Genomic DNA, 18454 nt, shown 5'->3' with positions numbered 1-18454 from the left:
TATAATGCCTCCTTTAATAAAATATAATATAATTAAACTCCAAAAGGGTCAGAATTTAATAAATTAAAATCAATTCATTTCAATGAACATTGATATATTATGAATATAAAATAATTTCAAGACAAATATAATTAATGTATGTATATGGAATAAAATGGAAAGCATTGAATACTTTCAATATATAATAATATTTTTTTGACTCAATATATAGAAAATATAAAGAACCATAATTTAAGAAGAAAAAAAAAGAATCATAAATTATTAATAATATTAGTTAGAACAATATGATCAACTACTAAATTATTGAAGGATTCAAATCACATATATTTTATCTTTCGACAGAATACTTCTATCGATAAAGAACATGATCTCCAAGTTTAACTTCTTCAACAAGGTAAACAATCGAGTAAACCATAAGTGTTAAGAATGAGGGAGGAAGGCGACGTGAACTGCAAAATATTTAACTTTCAAAACTTTAACACATAATTGTCTAAACAATGAGCATAACTCAATCAATATTGTTGAAACTTCGTCAGGTAATGTTGTTTGAATGGCTAACGGTAGAAGTTGTCGCATCAATATATGACAATCATGACTCTTCAACATTCCATTCAATTTAAGATTTTTCAAGTCAATACATCTAAAAATGTTGCTTGAATAACCATTGGGTACAATATTATCCCTATCAACTCCAAACACCTAATTGGTCATGTTCTGAATAAGATTTTCAACAACTATAATGTATTGAACTATATTTGGAATAGTACTAGGTGAGATACTACTAATTTCTCCTAAAGACTATCGATAATGTAGCCAAATAGTGTATCCCTTTGAAAATTATGATCACTTTAAGTGCTTGAACATTACACTCCTAATTTGCACTTTAAGTGCTTGAACATTACACTCCTAATGTGTGTGTGTGTGCGTGCGTGGGTGCGTGGGTGTGTGTGCGTGTGTGCGTGCGTGCGTGCGTGCGTGCGTGCGTGCGTGCGTGCGTGGGTGCGTGTGTGTGTGTGTGTGTGTGTGTGTGTGTGTGTGTGTGTGTGTGTGTGTGTGTGTGTGTGTGTGTGTGTGTGTGTGTGTGTGTGTGTGTGTGTGTGTGTGTGTGTGTGTGTGTGTGTGTGTGTGTGTGTGTGTGTGTGTGTGTGTGTGTGTGTGTGTGTGTGTGTGTGTGTGTGTGTGTGTGTGTGTGTGTGTGTGTGTGTGTGTGTGTGTGTGTGCGTGCGTGCGTGCGTGCGTGCGTGCGTGCGTGCGTGCGTGTGTGTGTGTACCAACTCTCATAAATGTCATCATTATTTTCAATAAATTTCCATTAAAATCATCAACATTTTCAGCAGAAAGTCATTTTCCAATTTCAAATAGATTACCTTACTGAGGATAAAGCAGCAACAAAAAGAATCTACAAGCAAGCATTATAATCTGTTTGTCTTAACACAAAACACCCCATAAAATAAATTCTACCAAGTAAAAAAATATCAAACGTAATAATGGGTCACCTTCAATTTATTATAGAAGAAAATAAACAAATAAGAAAAATTAAATTAGCATACCTTTAACTATAATATTGGCAGTAACTGATTGAATCTTAAAAAGTAGAGAAATCGTGCAATTGAAAAAGGTGTAAAATTTTGACATATTTGTGTGTACAAATTGAAGAAAGTAGATAACTATCTTAGCACAATGCTAAGGACTTCAAACTATCTTAGCAAATGTTTCTATTAATTTCTACAGAGTTTGCTAAACATTATCTTAGCAAACTTTGAGGACTTAAAACTAATAGTTATTAAATTCCTTTAAAAGCTATACCTTCTATATAATTTTGCCTTTGTGGATAAAGTAGAATATAGACCAAAACTATTTTGATGACTAAAAACTATATGGACAATCTGGTTGTGGTATGTAATTTAAGAAATCAAACATGCAAAATATACCAACAAAATGTTCATTTGTGGTAGCCACTAATCACTAATTGTGATGTTTAAGCCTCAAAGGCTCAAAATAACTAAACATGTTGATGGCTCAAAATAACTAAACATCATGTCATTAAAAGCTACAATCACTCTCACACGTCATCATTGTTAGAACATATGAGTTTGTGATAATTGAGTTAAGATAATTAAGAAAAGAATGAGAAAATGAATTGAAAGCATCAACTTTTGTTATTACTTGCTCCTCAAGCAATTGAGTTTACATGAAGTATTTATATCAAACACTTTGCATACTAACTTCCTAACAAACTCTTAACCTCTCTTTAACTACGTTTAACTAACTTTTCTGTTGTAAACACTTTTAATGATCATTTGAATTGCATATTTAACATTCTCCCTAATATAAAAATGGTCTAATGATATTACTTCAAGCTTATTCCTCGGTTCTTGAAACTTCAATCTCTTTAATGATTTTGTGAGAATGTTTGCCTTTCGCTCACTTGTGCTGCAATGCTCTAGCTTTAGTTTGTCTTTGATTTTATAGACTCATTTCACATCAATTGGTATTTTGTGCACTGGTAAATTCATCAGCTCCCATGTCTTGTTTCTATGGCATTGAGCTCCTCTTCCATTGCTAGTCTCCAGTTTGGATCACTTAGGGCCTCATAATCACTGGCTGGTTCTGATTCAGCTAACAATGCAAAATGTATCAATTACTCATCTGCATTGATTGTTGAATCATATGCTACTTCAAATTGGTTCAATCTCACAGACAGTTGTTTGGCTCTACCAGATCTTCTCATTGGTTCTGGAGCTGGCTCTGCTGCTAGTCATGTTGCCTGATCATCATCCAGATCAACTACTATTACACTACTTGAGCTGGTTGTGACACCCATCTTCCAGTCCCATCTTTTTGACTCATCAACCAATATGTCTCTACTTATAACCATTATCCCTTTGTTTGGATCATAGAGTTTATAAGCCCCAATTGATCATATCCCAGCAACATCATCTGCTCAGCCCTGTCATCCAGCTTTCTTCTATTTTGAGCAGACACATGTCTAAAACACAATGAACCAAATCCTATTAGATGTCTTACATTTGGCCTCCTTCCAAACCAAGCCTCTTCAGGTGTCTTAGTACCAAGTCTTTTGGTTAGGCACTTATTCAATATGCAGACTACAATTGGCACTACTTCTCCCCAAAACTTATGAGACATTCTCTGGCATTTTCTTTCCTTTTAGCATGCTCCTAGCCATGTTCAAGATGGTCTTGTTTCTTCTTTCAGCAAACCCATTGTGTTATGGTGTGTATGGTGCAGTAACTTCATGTACCATTCCTTATTTTTCAAAAAACTCATGAGATTTGTATTCACATCCCCCATTTGTCCTAATCACTTTAAGATCACAACCACTTTATTTTTCTGCCATCAGTTTGAAGCTTTTAAACACATCAATCACTTCACTTTTCCTTTTAATTAGATAGATCCAGGTTTTTTTTTTTGTGAAATTATCAATGAGTAATACAAAGTAATTGTTTCCTCTTATTGACATTTCTTCAAATGGACTACAAACATCATAAAAGATAACCTCCATATTCCTAACACCGTGTCCCTGCCCTGCAGCATTTGAAGACTCCTAAAATTCAAGTGACCAAATATTTGATGCCATAGTTTTCACTTCTAACTTCAGCAGCCAAACACTGATTTTCTTTGATTTCAATTTCAATCTTAAAGGTTTTGTTCTTGGAGAGTGGTGCCTTTAAGATCAATCTATTTGAGCGACCAAACATCTTCATTTGTCAATTCTCCATCTTCATTGAATATCCTTTTTTCAACAATTGTACAAGGCTCATCAGATTACTTTTCATGTTTGGCACATAAAACACATCACATATAAAGGATTATTTGTCATCCCTTCTTTGAATCAGTACCTTGCCTAAACATCTATAAAAGTAGCCCATTCTTTTTTAATGGCTAAATATTGTGCCTTTTACTCTAGATATTTTCTTGAAAAACCATGAATAGCTCAATTTTCCTCAATTTTCAACACCTCAATAATTCTGCTCATATTTCGGGGTTGTCAAGTATATCGATAAGGATTTCCTTTCTCTAAGGAGTAACCCAATATTCGTTCGAATTCTTCCAATGTCAGGGCCAACTAAAAGTCTTGAAGGGTGAAACATCTTAAAAGAGGATCGTAATATTGAGCCAATGTCGTGAGGGCCACTATTTGCACATTTACTGTCAAAAGGTTTAGTCTCTTCGCATATTTATTAAAGAAATTCTCACGTTGTATGATTTTTATTTGATTGTTGATGTCCCTTAAACTTTTCAAATTAGGTTGCTTGAACTTTAAAAATAAAGTTTTTCTTTTTTTCGATCTCATTATCCACTTAATTCAACATGTGAATGAAGTCCTTATGATTCAGCAACAATCTTGAAAAATTTGTGTAAAATGCTATTATGTTTTATTTTTTCATTTAGAGAAAGAAAAAATATCATGAGATATGGATGCAACTATGTAGAATTATTATTATGAATATATATATATATATATATATATATATATATATGTCTTAAAAACGCTTGCTCAGTGAAACTCTCACAAGGATGACTCTATGGTTTTAAACGTGGTTCCTAGAGTCAATGACCCTAGTTTGGAATATTGTCAATAACAATAGGTAAAATATTTGGTTTGACAATACCCTCAACATGATCAAACTCTAGGTGAGATCTTCATGCTAACCAAACAGGAAGTACATTCAAAAGACTACCACTATGCCATCTCAAAATTAAACTTAAGTTTTGCTCACACTCGGGTATAAGGTTTCACTCATAAGTGTGTGTCTTAGTAAAAGTGTAGGGTGTGAGATAAGCATAATTCAATAACTTCAACAATGCTAATAAAACATATATATACATATAAAAAATAAAACGATCTACTAACTTAGAAGAATAATATAATGGCAGCTGATACTTATTAAGAAAATAATAAACACATAAAGTAAAAGATAAATTAAAAACATATAAATATAGAAAAGTTAAAAATTTGCACAATGAATTATGTTAGGTTTGACTCTCTAAGTTTCTCCAGCGAAGTCGCTAGTTGTCGTGGCTAAAATTTCAAGTGTTTTTCAAATTCAATGGAGTCGCCACCAAATTTTATTTTAAAATAGGGAAAATATTGAGAAACCCTTAAAAAAGGAAAAATGGTCTTTGAAACCAAATTGAGTTCGAGAGTCGATTATGCGTAGGGAAGGTATTAGCACCCTACGACATCCGTTAAAAACAGTTACCTATAATTAAAGGGAAGATATTAGCATACTACAACATTCGTTAAAATACATTTACCTATAATTTAATGGGCAAAATTAATGTTAACTTATATATTTATTTCTCCTTTTTAAAATGTAAATATAATTCATTTTATGAAAAGAATCTAATGATAAAACTATATTTAAAATATAGAGAGAAAAAAAAAAGTTTTTTGTTATTATGTTTGACAAAAGTGCGGTCTTGCTCCTACGTATCTCCCAGTGCGATGGAGAAATCAAAGTTACGTAGTTCTTGGTAGAAAACATTTGTGTGTTGGTTGCTTTTAAAGAGAGTTTGTTTTGTTTGTTGATAAAAATAAATAAATTGTTTTGTAGAAGAAAAAAATTAGTTTGTTCAATTTTAATTTGAACAATCTTTTTATTAAAAAGAAAAAAGTTTTAAGGCCATCACGTCATGCAATTTATGTCTAAAAAAAAACTCAACGATTAAAAAGATGTTTCATTTAAGAATATTTTTATTATTTTTGTTATCGGTGTGAGTTTTAAAACCACTAAGTTGTACAACATGTGTTTTAACAACTCAAAGATAAAAAAGATGTCACATCTAATTAATCAAATGAGTTATAGAACTATCAAGTTGTACAACTTATGTCCTAACAACTCAAAGGTTAAAAAGATGTCACATCTAGTTACTCTTTAATAAAATATTTATTTAGGTTTTATAAAATTTGAAATTTAGCTAGTGAAAAAATTAAACTTGAAACTTTTAAGAAAGATTATGACTTTAAATGGGTTGAACTCCCAAATGAACATATTTGTTTATTTGTTAGGCCCAATTTAATTTTAATTTAAAATAACAATAAAAAAATATTATTAAAAATTAATAAAGTAAATCTAGAAAATAATTCTCAATAAAAACATAGGAGAGGCCCCTATACAAAAAAAAATCACGCGCAACCCTTACAGCAAGAGATAGACTTGTTGCATCACCGCACATGAATTGGCAGCACAACAAGCACACAAAAAAGACTAAGAGAAAAAAAAGAAAAAAAAAACAAAAGGGAGAGAAAGAGATTTAAAATGGAGAAGGAGGATACCAAAAAGAAAAGGGAGAAAGATGTCTAGAATGGGTAAGTGGAATCAAGAGGCTGAGCACGGCGAAAACAAAAAGCATGGTCGGCTTTTTGGTGATAGTGACGACGTCTCTGAAGGTTTGAGTTTTTCGTTTTATCTATTCTATCTTTTCATTGTTTTAGGCCCTGTCTTTTTTACTCTCTCATTCATAACTCATCTTATTTACATTTTTACAAATCAAAACATTACATTTGTACAACAACATAGTGATTATAATATAAAGATAAAAGAGAAAGAAAAAAACAATATATATATATATATATACTTTAATTTTTTTTGTTTTTCTTTATTATTCATATGTTTGTTTTTCTCCTTTTCTTTGAGTGTTCCTTTTTTTATGATAACTAGTATAAGATCTCAATCCAAAACCGCTTTTTCTATCTTAATTTATAGGCTAAAATGGTAAATCTTTGTGTTCATGAGATAAAATTAAGTTCTAGCTTTTTTATTGTTTGGCAGCAAAAATAAGCAATCTCGGATACTAAAAGGAAATAAGTGGCTGGTCTTGTTGATTGAATAAACAAATGGATATGAGTTTGCTCACACCAGGGAGGAAGGAAGGCGGAAGCACAATCTCGAGTGCAAACAGTATACTTTTTTTATTATTATTATTATTATTATTATTTTTTTTTTGTAAATATAATGTAATGGAAACTCATATAAATATAGACTCAAAATATGAATCATTTATAAAATGACATTTTTTACTTAATAATAATAAGTACAAAATACTTATTAAATATATTATTACTTCTTTTTTAATTGGTCAAACAAAATTGAGTAATACACTCTACATTCATTAGCAAAGTGGCCCAAATTTTGACAATTATCTTATTAATTTTCTTATTACCTCCTTTATTACATTTGATTTCTTAACGTGATTGTCACTGCAATTCTGATTCTTTGAGATTCCAGCACCTTCACTAGAATTTTGCTTCTTGTACCAGTTGGATTTTCCCATTCCCTTCTTGTACCTCACTCCATTTTGATTGATTTTCTTGCTAACCTGAGTCGGTAGTGTATGCACTTGTGTATTTTTTGCACTTCTCTCTTTTACTCTCAACTCATGAGCTTCAAATGAACCTTGCAAGTCTTCCACCTTCAATGTATCATGATCTTTTGATTCCTCCATGGACATCACTATGTGATTATATCTTTATGTCAATGTCCTCATAATCATTTCAATAATCACCACCTCAATCATCACTTCACCATTAATTCTCATTTGATTGGCGATTGACTGCACATAATTGAAATAATCAGCTACACTCTCATCCTCTTCCATCTGCAGCAACTCATACTACCTTCTCAACTTTGGGAGTTTTACTTTCTTGGTCTTCTCCCCATCAGTATAGTACTTTACCAGGATGTCTCATGCTTCCTTTGATGTAGAGGCCTTCGAAATTCTTTCAAAATTATTCGATTCAACACTCTGCTAGATGTAAAACAATGTCTTGCAATCCCTTTTCTTCGAATCTTTGAAATTTATTTGCTGCCTCTCTGTTGGATTTGGACCCAGCTGGTCATACTCATCTTGTACCACTTCATACACTCCTTGTGTTCCTAGTAATGATCTCATTGATGCACACCATCTTTCTCAGTTCTTTCCATCAAGAATTGACAAGTTGGATGGAAAGCTCTCTGATCCATTCATGATTCTTTTCTCTTTTGCACTCACACTTGTGTTTTCCAAATTTAAAGAAATCTCATTATTTCTCTCGTGTTTCCCATGAATTAGAACCCAGCTCTTGATGCCAATTAGTATAACATATGAGTTTGTGATAATTGAGTTAAGAGAATTTAGAATGGAATGAGAAAATGAATTGAAAGCATCAACTTTTGTTATTACTTGTTGTCAAACAATTGAGATACATGAAGTATTTATATCGAACACTTTGCATAGCTGACTTCATAACAAACTCTTAACCTCCCTTTAACTTCTTCTAACTGACTTTTATGTTATTAACACTTCTAATGACCATTTGAATTACATATTTAACAATCATTGTTATACTTGAACAAATTTGATGACATGTTTTGCAAAGAGAAGTACACAAAAGAGAATATCTTAAAAGTCTATTTTATCAAAAGTTTACTTTTCACCTTAGCAAAATTCCTTTGAGCAACAAAACCAACAAAGAAACAACACCTAGTTGAAGCCTGCGAAGATAAAATCAACTTTCAATTTAAATTCAATGTTAATGCCTCAATTTTTCAATATTACAAAAAGTTATAATTTTACTTCACATCAAAATAAATCAAGTAAATTAACGAAAATAAAACTTCTATGCAAATCAAAGAGTAACATTCGATTCTTCTATACAAAAAGGGACACAAACATTGTTCCATGAAGAAATGGTCAATAATACAACTACACGAACAAAAAGGAACAAAAACATTGTTCCAAGAAGATTCTAAAAATCAAAGATAAAATGAAAAATAAGTTTATGGGTATCTTAAGCATCTTATAGGACGCCAACTTAGTTCTCACTTCTTTATTTTCTTTATTAAAATTGGGCAAAAAAGTAAAGGAAATAGGATCTTCTAACACACTAACTCAAACATGCATCTAAAGGTTGAGTAAGCCACATGGGCATTGTGACTGATAGCAAGCAGTAGAAAAAGTTGAACAAGCTACTACCATATTCCAGTCATCATCATCATAAATAAGTTCAACGACCTTTCATACACATGCCCACACAACTACCTTTTCAACATTAATAACACCAACACAGACACATGCACGTACTATTTCTTCTCTTTTCCAAAATAATCTTCTTCCATTACCACTTCTCTCATTTCCATTCTTAAAACTTCATTCACTTTATTCAATAACACTTTTAAGACATAGGAGTGTAAGTGGACAAAATAAATCCAATCAATCTCAACATCCAAACTAAACCAACTCAAAAATTATCCGTTATTTTTTGTTTAGATAAAAAATCAAACTAAACCAATATAAACAAAAGATTATTGGTTCGGGTATTGGATTTCAGTTTTTAAAATCAATAAAATCGAATCAAACCAACACTATTCATAATTTTTTATATATTTATTTTTTACTTAAAAATATGGTCCAATAAGACAACTTTTTCTATACAAGAATCAGACTCATCGCACATTAAGCCCAATTCCTAACTCTAGTGATATTATCACACATATTGTTGTTATTTTGCTTTCTAATTTAATTCTCATTTAGAATCTAGTCAACTAAATTATGGTTTAATTTGACACACTACTGTTTATTTTTTATTTTAACTTGGATTGTTATTGCACTATGTTATTTCAAATTCTATTTTAGAGGATCAAATTATGTAATGCTACTGCATATTTTGTTTTAGTATTTTAGAGGATTAAATTATGAGTTTATAGTTATTCCAAATTCTATTTTTAGAGTAAGAAATTAAAATGATTGATGCACTTGTATATTATTTTTTTATTTTGACAAAAACTTGAAATGTTTATCGTTTTGTTTTTTTTTTTAATTCAATCACCCAAATCGAACCAATCCGTATATCATCAGTTTAGTTTGGTTTGGATCCAGTTATAAAAAATAAGTAAAATCGAACCAAACCAACTTGTGTAAATTTCATTGATTTAGATTATTATTATTATTATTATTATTATTATTATTATTATTATTATTATTATTATTATTATCTTCTACCCTTTTATCATTTTTTTTTTGTTATTAATTTTAATATATATGAAGTGGAATTAATAATAAAATCGGTCAATACACAAATATTTTCTACCTAAGAATTATGTGCATTTTGATTTTTCTATTGCACCTAGAGATACGTAAGAGTAAGGTCTTCCCCTTGTCAAACCAAATTAATAAAAAAAAATCATTTTATTAATGTAAATAATTTATCTTCTTTTTGTTATTCTTTTTGGGGTAAGCTAAATAATTAAATAAATAAATATTTGTATATAATTAACTATAGGATAACCGTTTTAACGGATAGTATAGGGTGACAAAACTTTCTCTACTCGTAATCGACTTTTGAATCCAAATTTTTGGTTCAAGATAAATATTTTAGAGTTTTAACTAATTTTTCTTTTAATAAAATAAAATTGGTGGCAACTTCTTTTTCACAGACAAATCGGTCGCAACAACGATCATCAGAGTATGTCTCGTAGACCTCCAAACATATAACACATTTAGGATGGTTATCATAGGATGCTCAAAGCTTTGTCTTCTTTGGAGCATTGACTTTCATCACATCATTGACTTTTATTAGAGCATTGACTTTCATCATAATATTGACTTTCTTCATAGAGTTGACTTTCATCATAGCATACATTATAAATCAAAGTGAGACAATCAAATAATTGATGTGATTATCAAAGACAGACAATCACTTGTTTGTCAAGAGTATCAGAGGCAGACAAACAGATGTAAATTGTAGTCATCGGAGGCTGACGAATCAGAGCATAGCTGCATTCATCAAAGACAACTGAAACAGAACATATCTTGCATTTCCAGAATCACCAGAAACAGATCATTGCTTGTATTATCATAGACAAATTTTAGTCCAATCACCAAATGATATAACATAAGATCCTACAAAATTCACTTGATATGATAATTGCATACTTAATTAAAATATTAGTGCTTTAAATTATTTTCATAATGTGAATTTATTATCATCAAAACAAGTAAGTTTATAGTTCTTTAATTTGGTTCTAACCGAAATAGACAAAAAATGAGAATAGAAATTGATTGTACCTCAACCTAACTTCAACCTCTGCTTTCAAGAAAATGTACCTTTTGGCTGGACTTTAGAAAACAAGGTGAGTGAGTGAAGTGATTTGAAAACGATTATGAAACGGAGGGATTCAATTTTGAGGGCTTGAATATAAAACAGAGATAAGAAACAGAGGGATACAATTGTAGCTGCGATTGAAGTATTTGATTTAGGTTTTGGGATTTATGTGGCTAAAATGGTAACAAGAGAAAAATTGAGGTGAGAAACGATTGTGATGTTAAATTTGTTTAACGTGTGCTTTTGCAATTTCAAGGTGCGTTTCTTTTGCAAAATCAAGGGCTATTGTCACACCCATCACATCTTCATCTTTGTCTTCATCGTCACGATATGGAGAGTGAAGTACATACGGTGTGCTTTCATTTGTATAATAAAAACGTTGCGGCGGTTGATCAGTAATCCTCGCCAAACCCGTTGTAAGCACTAATCTATGGTAGTTTTGGAATAACCATTGTAATAAAGGTGTCGCAAACTGAGTTTTCTGGTAGTAAATGCATCATTTCTTGAAAGCCAAGTTGAGGATCAAACTCCAACCAAAGAAACTTCCAACCTTAACTATGAGTCAACTCAATTGCTAACATAGCCTCCGTAAACATAGAACATAAAAAGTCGAATAATTGAAAGATTAAAATTGAGTTTGGTCATACACTAGATTTATAGTCTCAATTATGTTATAAGTCCAAAATTTAATTAGACAATAAAAAATAATTATAATAAAAATTAGAATTAATAACTAAGACATAATACAAGGAAAATAAAAACTAAGACGTAGTAAGATGTATCTCAATTATCCCAAAACATAATTTAACTATTCATTATTATATAGAAAATCAAATAAAAATAATAATTTTTATCAAAAAGGAACCCATAAAAAAATCATAATTTTTACTCTTAAATTTGAGATATTTTATTCTAACTCCAAACACTAAAAATCTCTTTTTAGTTGTCCTCGTAAAATATGTTGCGGTAGCTTCTTTTTGGATTGTGAGGCCTCCTCCTTGTGTATGTGTATAATCCAGCTTTTGTATAATGTATCAGTATATATATACACACACTTATGTATACATAATATTATTTATTTATAAGCGGTTCGCATTTTAGACTTACATCAGAATACATATACTCAAATAAATTATATTGAAACTTCAATTTTTCATTTATGCACCCAATAGATAATATTATAATTTTTTCAAAATTATTTCTGCAAAAATGAAGAATAAACAAGGGTAAGTAGAAATTAAAATCCTAAAATAGAATTAAAAAAAGGTGAATACACTCTTAAAATGTTCATTTGTTTTTGAATTTTAAAAAAATAATAATAATTTGACTTTTGATTTACTTAAAAATAATAAAATTTATTTTAGATTAAAAAAATATAATTTTGATATTTATTATTAAATATTTTTACGTGATAAAAATCAATTTAAAAAAAATGTATCTATCAAAAATTATTTTTCTGAAAAACTTCTCATAATAATTTTTTGAAATTTTACTATGAAAAATGTTGATAAATTATTTAAACTAATTTTTCATTGGAAGCTTTTAATTTTATTTTTTTAAATTGTAACAAAAGAACATAATATTGTAGAAATCATTTTTAGGTCCAAAATTTCACGAAAAAACCATTTACTTCCCCATTTATTTAACACCGATTAATAAAACTATATAAATAAAAATGAAACATTAATATTTTTAATAAATTACTTATTAATTATTTAGAATTCAATATTATTATTATGTAAAGTGAAAACGATAAATTAGTATTTGAGAGCTATTTTTCATATAAGTAAATGTTAGAAGGCAAGAGAGAGAATTTGTCAGCAATCATAGACCTCTCTATTCATTGTAAAGTGAAAAAAATGAATTAGTATTTAGGAGTTTTTTATATATAAGTAATTACTATTTTTTCCATCTCAAAATAATTCATCTATTTGTAAAAATATTGTTCTAAAGTAATTGACTATTTTAATCTTCAGTTGTTTCTTTAATTAATATTATTTACATAATTATAATTAATACTACATATGTCCCATGTTATAGATATCTATTGTTTTTTTACTCTTATTAAATAAAGTTGATAGATTAGTTAATGTGTTTATTTTAGGTGTTAATATTTAAAAAATAACATTTATATATGTATATTTCAAATAAATTAGTAGTATTTATAAAGAATATATTTAAAAAAATAAACAAATACACTTAATAAATTAAAAAAATGTTATATTTAGTGACAATTTTTTCTTAAAAAGTACTTGGTGACAAATGTAATACTAGATTCATGAAGATAGTAGTTGAGTTAAGACTCTTGAAATAGTTTGATGAAGGAGGTTGTAGGATCAATTTCTGATGCTAACAAAGTATATCTGTTCATTAATTAATGACTACTACTCACATATTCACAAAATAATTAAATTATTTATTATTTCACATATATTAAAAAAATTATATAAATTAAAGATTGAACAGTTATTTTTATCAAATTATTATTTTCAGATAGTGGTGTATTATCAATATCATAAATATATACTAAAAGATATTACAAATATAATAAAAAAAAAAAACAGTAATTTACGAAGAAGCGAAATTGAGAAAGGATTTCACTTCTTAAATCTTAATTCAATTAAAGTAACAAATATCAAAACTATTAAATTAAATATTTTATTTTAAATTCGAATACCAAATGTGATGGAACTTTTATGATTTTACATATTAAAAAAATATTTTTAATGAAGATTTGTTTCCCCACCTTACCCACCCACCCCTTGAATTATTTCCAAGATACAAACAATCCGATGGCCAAAACAATGACACTATTGAAACATTCCTTTTCCTCCACTATAAGTTCAACAAATTGATGAACAGCTAAACTAACACATAAACAAGATAAGCTCCTTAATATTGCTGTCTTTGAATCTGTGAAGAAAACATGGTGGTGAAAGTGTACGGCCCAATCTATGGTTCCCCGAAAAGAGTGCTAGTGTGTTTGTTTGAGAAGGAAATTGAGTTTGAAACATTAGATATTGATCTCTTCAAGGGAGAGCATAAACAACCTGACTTTCTCAAACTCCAGGTTCAATTTTTTTCAACTTAATCAATTTCAATTACTTTATCAAACAATTTTAGTCACTGAGTTTAAGAATTTTCTTAAAAAATTGTTTTTCTATTTTTTATGTTTAATTATACCTTTGTTTCATAAATTTGCAGCCTTTTGGAGAAGTTCCTGTTGTTCAAGATGGTGATTATACCCTCTATGGTTAGCCACTTGACCCCTTTACTATTTTATGAATTTTTATTCTACTTTTTTCTTATGCAATGTAGTTGAGGATTGGTGATTTACTTATTTTAATTTTCCCCTTAATTTCCCAAACTTTGTAGATATCTTATATTTTAAACTTTGGATCAAGATATTAGGTTTGATTTTGGGGTTAAAATTGTTCATATTTGCAGTGCATCTTTGGCTCCCTTATCCTGATTCATGTGGTGGTTTTAAAGACTAGTAGGGTTATAAATTTTTTGTTTGTTTGTAGACTTACACGTACAATTGAAAGTTCCAGAATCCTTACATTTAACTTAATAATATAGACATTTATTAGTTGAGATAGAATTTAAAAATATAAATATAAATTATAATTAACGCAATTTAATTTATGTTCATCTAAAAAATATGTTTTGAATTTCATGGATGAGATGTGACCCGTCAACTCATTGATAAGTGTTAAACATATTAACTACAAATAAAAGAGTTTAAATCCCATTAGAAATAGTTGTAAAATAATCTTTAAAATTACTTTAATAAATAGTAATGATTTAAATATGATTTTAATTTTTCAAATTAAAAAAAAAATATTTTTTAATATTAACGTCATAGATGTTTCAATTAAATCAAATTTTGTATTTATAAGGATGAAATCTAAACAAAAAAAAAAATACTATAACTGGAGAGCATTAAAAAAATATTTAAACCAATAACAATTCTCTCATTCCCAAATTAAAATATATTTTGATCCCATATATAATTCCATTTCTAAATGCTAATTTGTGAAGCAATATATTCATACAAAATAGACTAATTTCAATCAAACTTTTCAGAATCTAGAGCTATAATCAGATACTATGCAGAAAAGTATAAGAATCAAGGAACTGATTTATTGGGAAAGACAATAGAAGAAAGGGGACTAGTGGAACAATGGCTTGAAGTTGAAGCACACAACTTTCACCCAGCAATCTACAACTTAGTCATCAATGTTCTGTTTGCCCCATTACAAGGCACTCCCTCTAACCAAAAAGTGATTGAAGAGAGTGATGAGAAGCTAAAGAAAGTGTTGGATATTTATGAAGAGAAGCTATCAAAGACAAAGTACTTAGCTGGTGATTTCTTCAGCCTTGCTGATCTTAGTCATCTCCCATTTGGTCACTATTTGGTGAACCAAACTGGGAGAGGAAATTTAGTTCGAGAGAGGAAACACGTGAGTGAGTGGTGGGATGATATTAGCAACAGACCATCGTGGAAGAAGGTTCTGGAACAATATAAATACCCTGTGTAGTTGTTCTGGTTTTCAAGTGGGAACAAAATTCCAAACACCATAATAAAAGATTTGGTTTTAAGGGAAAATTTCAGTTCTTTCTGTTTTTCTTGGTTGAGAATAAAACTAAGCCTACTGCAACATACTGAAACTTCTGTTTGGTTTTTGGTTTGCTTGTGTTGTAGGAAGTTCCAAATATATGTATGTTGTTGTCAAACTTAATTTAGTAATAAAATTTGGTGTTTGGTCATTTTATTTTTATTTTCATGCTGATGATACGATAGAGATATGATAAAATATAAAGTTGGATAAGAATACGATAGATAATGACATAATAAATATTATTATAGTATTCGTTTGATATACACATGATTAGGGGCGGAAATAGTCGAGGCCGAGCTAGGCTTTGCTAGGTCTGAATCTGGTATGTCAAATAATTCAAGGCATAAGTCTGGTTTGTGGCATGTCAGACTTACTTTTTAGGCATGAAGCCTTGATAGAAGTTTGTTATATCCGGTTAGTCTACTTAAAAGCTTATTTTATTTTAACATTTTTGAATAAGTAATCTAACATATCTTTAAATAGATTTACGAGTTAATATGTCAATGAAAATAAGTTCTATTTTGATATTTAACATCACATTTTGAAGAATATGACTTTATATACATTATCCTTAAATTATATTTTATAATAATACTTTTAATTATATCAAAAACTAAGTGAAATTAATATACATTAATTACTAAAAGTTGAATATATAATAAAAAGATCAAAATTTAATATAATAATTATAGTAGTAAAAAAAAATTATTTAAATATACTGGCCTAATAGGCCTAAAAGCTTATTATATGGTCTGTAGCATGATATTTTTAACTAAATTGACTTTTTTAAAAGTATTAGCCTTATCTGTTTAAAATAAAGTCTGGCCTGCCTGATATACCGACCAATCTGACCTATTTCCATCCCTACACATGACTACACATGATAACCAACTGCATAAAAATATTTTATTTTGTAATGTATTTGATACATTTCTCATCATGATATCATATAATATATATTATATTTAAATAAAAAATTACTATTATGAACAATTATATATCAATCTTTTTAATTAACTTATTATATTTTAAATATTATAAATTTAAAATAAAAATACTAAAATATTAAATATAAAATGAAAGAATTTTATATTTAAAACTACTCATTGACACTACTAAATAAACAATTTAAATTTTAAAAACAAAATTATAAATAACTAAATAATTCTATTTTACTTGTTATAATTATAATGTAAATAAATATATGATGATATATAAATGACAATAATACCCTTATAAACAAATTATATTTATTTTAAAATTTCAATTAATTTTCATAATTTTGAATATAATTTATTAAATTATATAAAAATACAAAACTATCTTTATAATAAAATAATAAACAATTTATAAATTAATTATTAATATTTTATTTTTAAATTTAATATCAAATTTTATTAATTATTTTTATTTATATTTTAAAATATATTTTATAATTTTTTTTTATTTTATATTTTAAATTTTTTTTTGTAAAGATAATTAAATTAATTAATATTCTTATCCTATTCTCCTAACTCATATTCATGTTGAGGATAAAATTTTCAAATATCATAACTTGTAGGTTCATAACTGAATTCAGAGAAAATATGACCCTTATTGATGTATGTTTGATTTCGATCTCACACTTGCTCTTCATCCACTCTATATTGCTGCACATCTCAAACTAAAGCAACACCACCTCACAAATTTAGGAATGTAATCTATGGAAGAAAGGAAGTACAAGACTAAAATTGTATTTAAGTAGTTTCTCCTCGCACCCCTGTATTCTCAAAGTCTCCAAAATATATATTCAGATAATATTGAAAGTGGGAGAAGAAATTATGTTCTATTTAAGACTTATTGTTAAAAAAAATGTTTTACAAAAAACACACGAGTCCAATGGGGGCAACAGCTAAAAGTTACAATGCTGAGATCACGAGAGATTTCTCAAAATTCAGCAAACTAATATCACCATTGCTTTATCCCTTTGTTTTCAATTTTTGACTCTAACTATAAAACACATACACTCAAAATCAAAACTATAAAACACATACACTCAAAATCAAAACTATAAAACACAGCAAACACAAATTAAATTACTGGTGCCAAAGATCTAAAAGCTGAAAGGTGTACAATAATTAAAATAATCAAAACTAGTGAAAAAATTTCAAGAGAACAAATACCTTTTCTTTCGAACATTTTTAGAGAACATAAACAGAATCGCGAAACAAAAAAGCAAAATAAATAATTAAAAAAATAAAGTGGGAAATTGCTGGGAGAAGCTTTAAGTAAAACAGAATCAAAATCACAATAATTTCATTTATTAAAGAAAAATAGAAAGAACCTTCAGATTATCATCACGAGGTTTTTAGGGTTATTGCGAATTGAAAGTGCCAAGAGAGAAGAGAAGAAAACGCGAGCAACAAGGAGAGGAAGGTTGATTCAGATTGAAAACTATTATAAACAAAAGAGAACATCATGGAATGATATAAACCCCTTTTGATTCAGATTGGTATTACTATCCACATGTTACTTCCATTTTTCCTTGCAGCTTCTAGCACTTTCTTCTCTCACTCATCACTGCCACTTTCTCGCTACCCTAATTCTTCACTGCCTCCGGTACCTTCGTTTTATATTCATTATTTTCCTTTGTTTTTTTTTTTTTATTTGGTTAAATTAACACTTAAATTTTATAAATTAATAAAAAAATTATAAAATATCGATTAAAAAGTTTCTTCTAATA

General features: G+C 28.7%; 1 protein-coding gene and 1 long non-coding RNA gene across 2 annotated transcripts; both read left to right on the top strand.

Annotated features, from left to right (window-relative positions):
• The first annotated feature begins 6164 nt into the window (after positions 1 to 6164).
• LOC113786625 (uncharacterized) lies at positions 6165 to 7080 on the top strand. The gene is made up of 2 exons (XR_003472902.2): positions 6165 to 6415; positions 6798 to 7080. It is a non-coding gene; the product is annotated as an uncharacterized lncRNA (long non-coding RNA).
• Positions 7081 to 13803: 6723 nt separating this feature from the next.
• On the top strand, positions 13804 to 15880 carry LOC101496329 (glutathione S-transferase F9-like). Its single transcript, XM_004499913.4, has 3 exons — positions 13804 to 14177; positions 14312 to 14360; positions 15197 to 15880. Exons 1-3 carry the CDS (start codon positions 14034 to 14036, stop codon positions 15649 to 15651), a joined length of 648 nt encoding a protein of 215 aa, XP_004499970.1. The 5' UTR covers positions 13804 to 14033; the 3' UTR covers positions 15652 to 15880.
• The last annotated feature ends 2574 nt before the right edge of the window (positions 15881 to 18454 follow it).

This window comes from Cicer arietinum, chromosome 5 (assembly GCF_000331145.2).
Source record: "Cicer arietinum cultivar CDC Frontier isolate Library 1 chromosome 5, Cicar.CDCFrontier_v2.0, whole genome shotgun sequence".
Lineage (NCBI taxonomy): Eukaryota > Viridiplantae > Streptophyta > Magnoliopsida > Fabales > Fabaceae > Cicer > Cicer arietinum.
This window is presented reverse-complemented; position numbering and strand designations above follow the sequence as displayed.

Bases quoted from the DNA above. Each gene is read 5' to 3' on its own strand.
- LOC101496329 (XM_004499913.4), top strand. From the start codon at position 14,034: ATGGTGGTGAAAGTGTACGGCCCAATCTATGGTTCCCCGAAAAGAGTG. The intron at 14,178-14,311 runs GTTCAATTTTTT...ATAAATTTGCAG, and splicing joins CTGACTTTCTCAAACTCCAG to CCTTTTGGAGAAGTTCCTGT. The intron at 14,361-15,196 runs GTTAGCCACTTG...CAAACTTTTCAG, and splicing joins TGGTGATTATACCCTCTATG to AATCTAGAGCTATAATCAGA.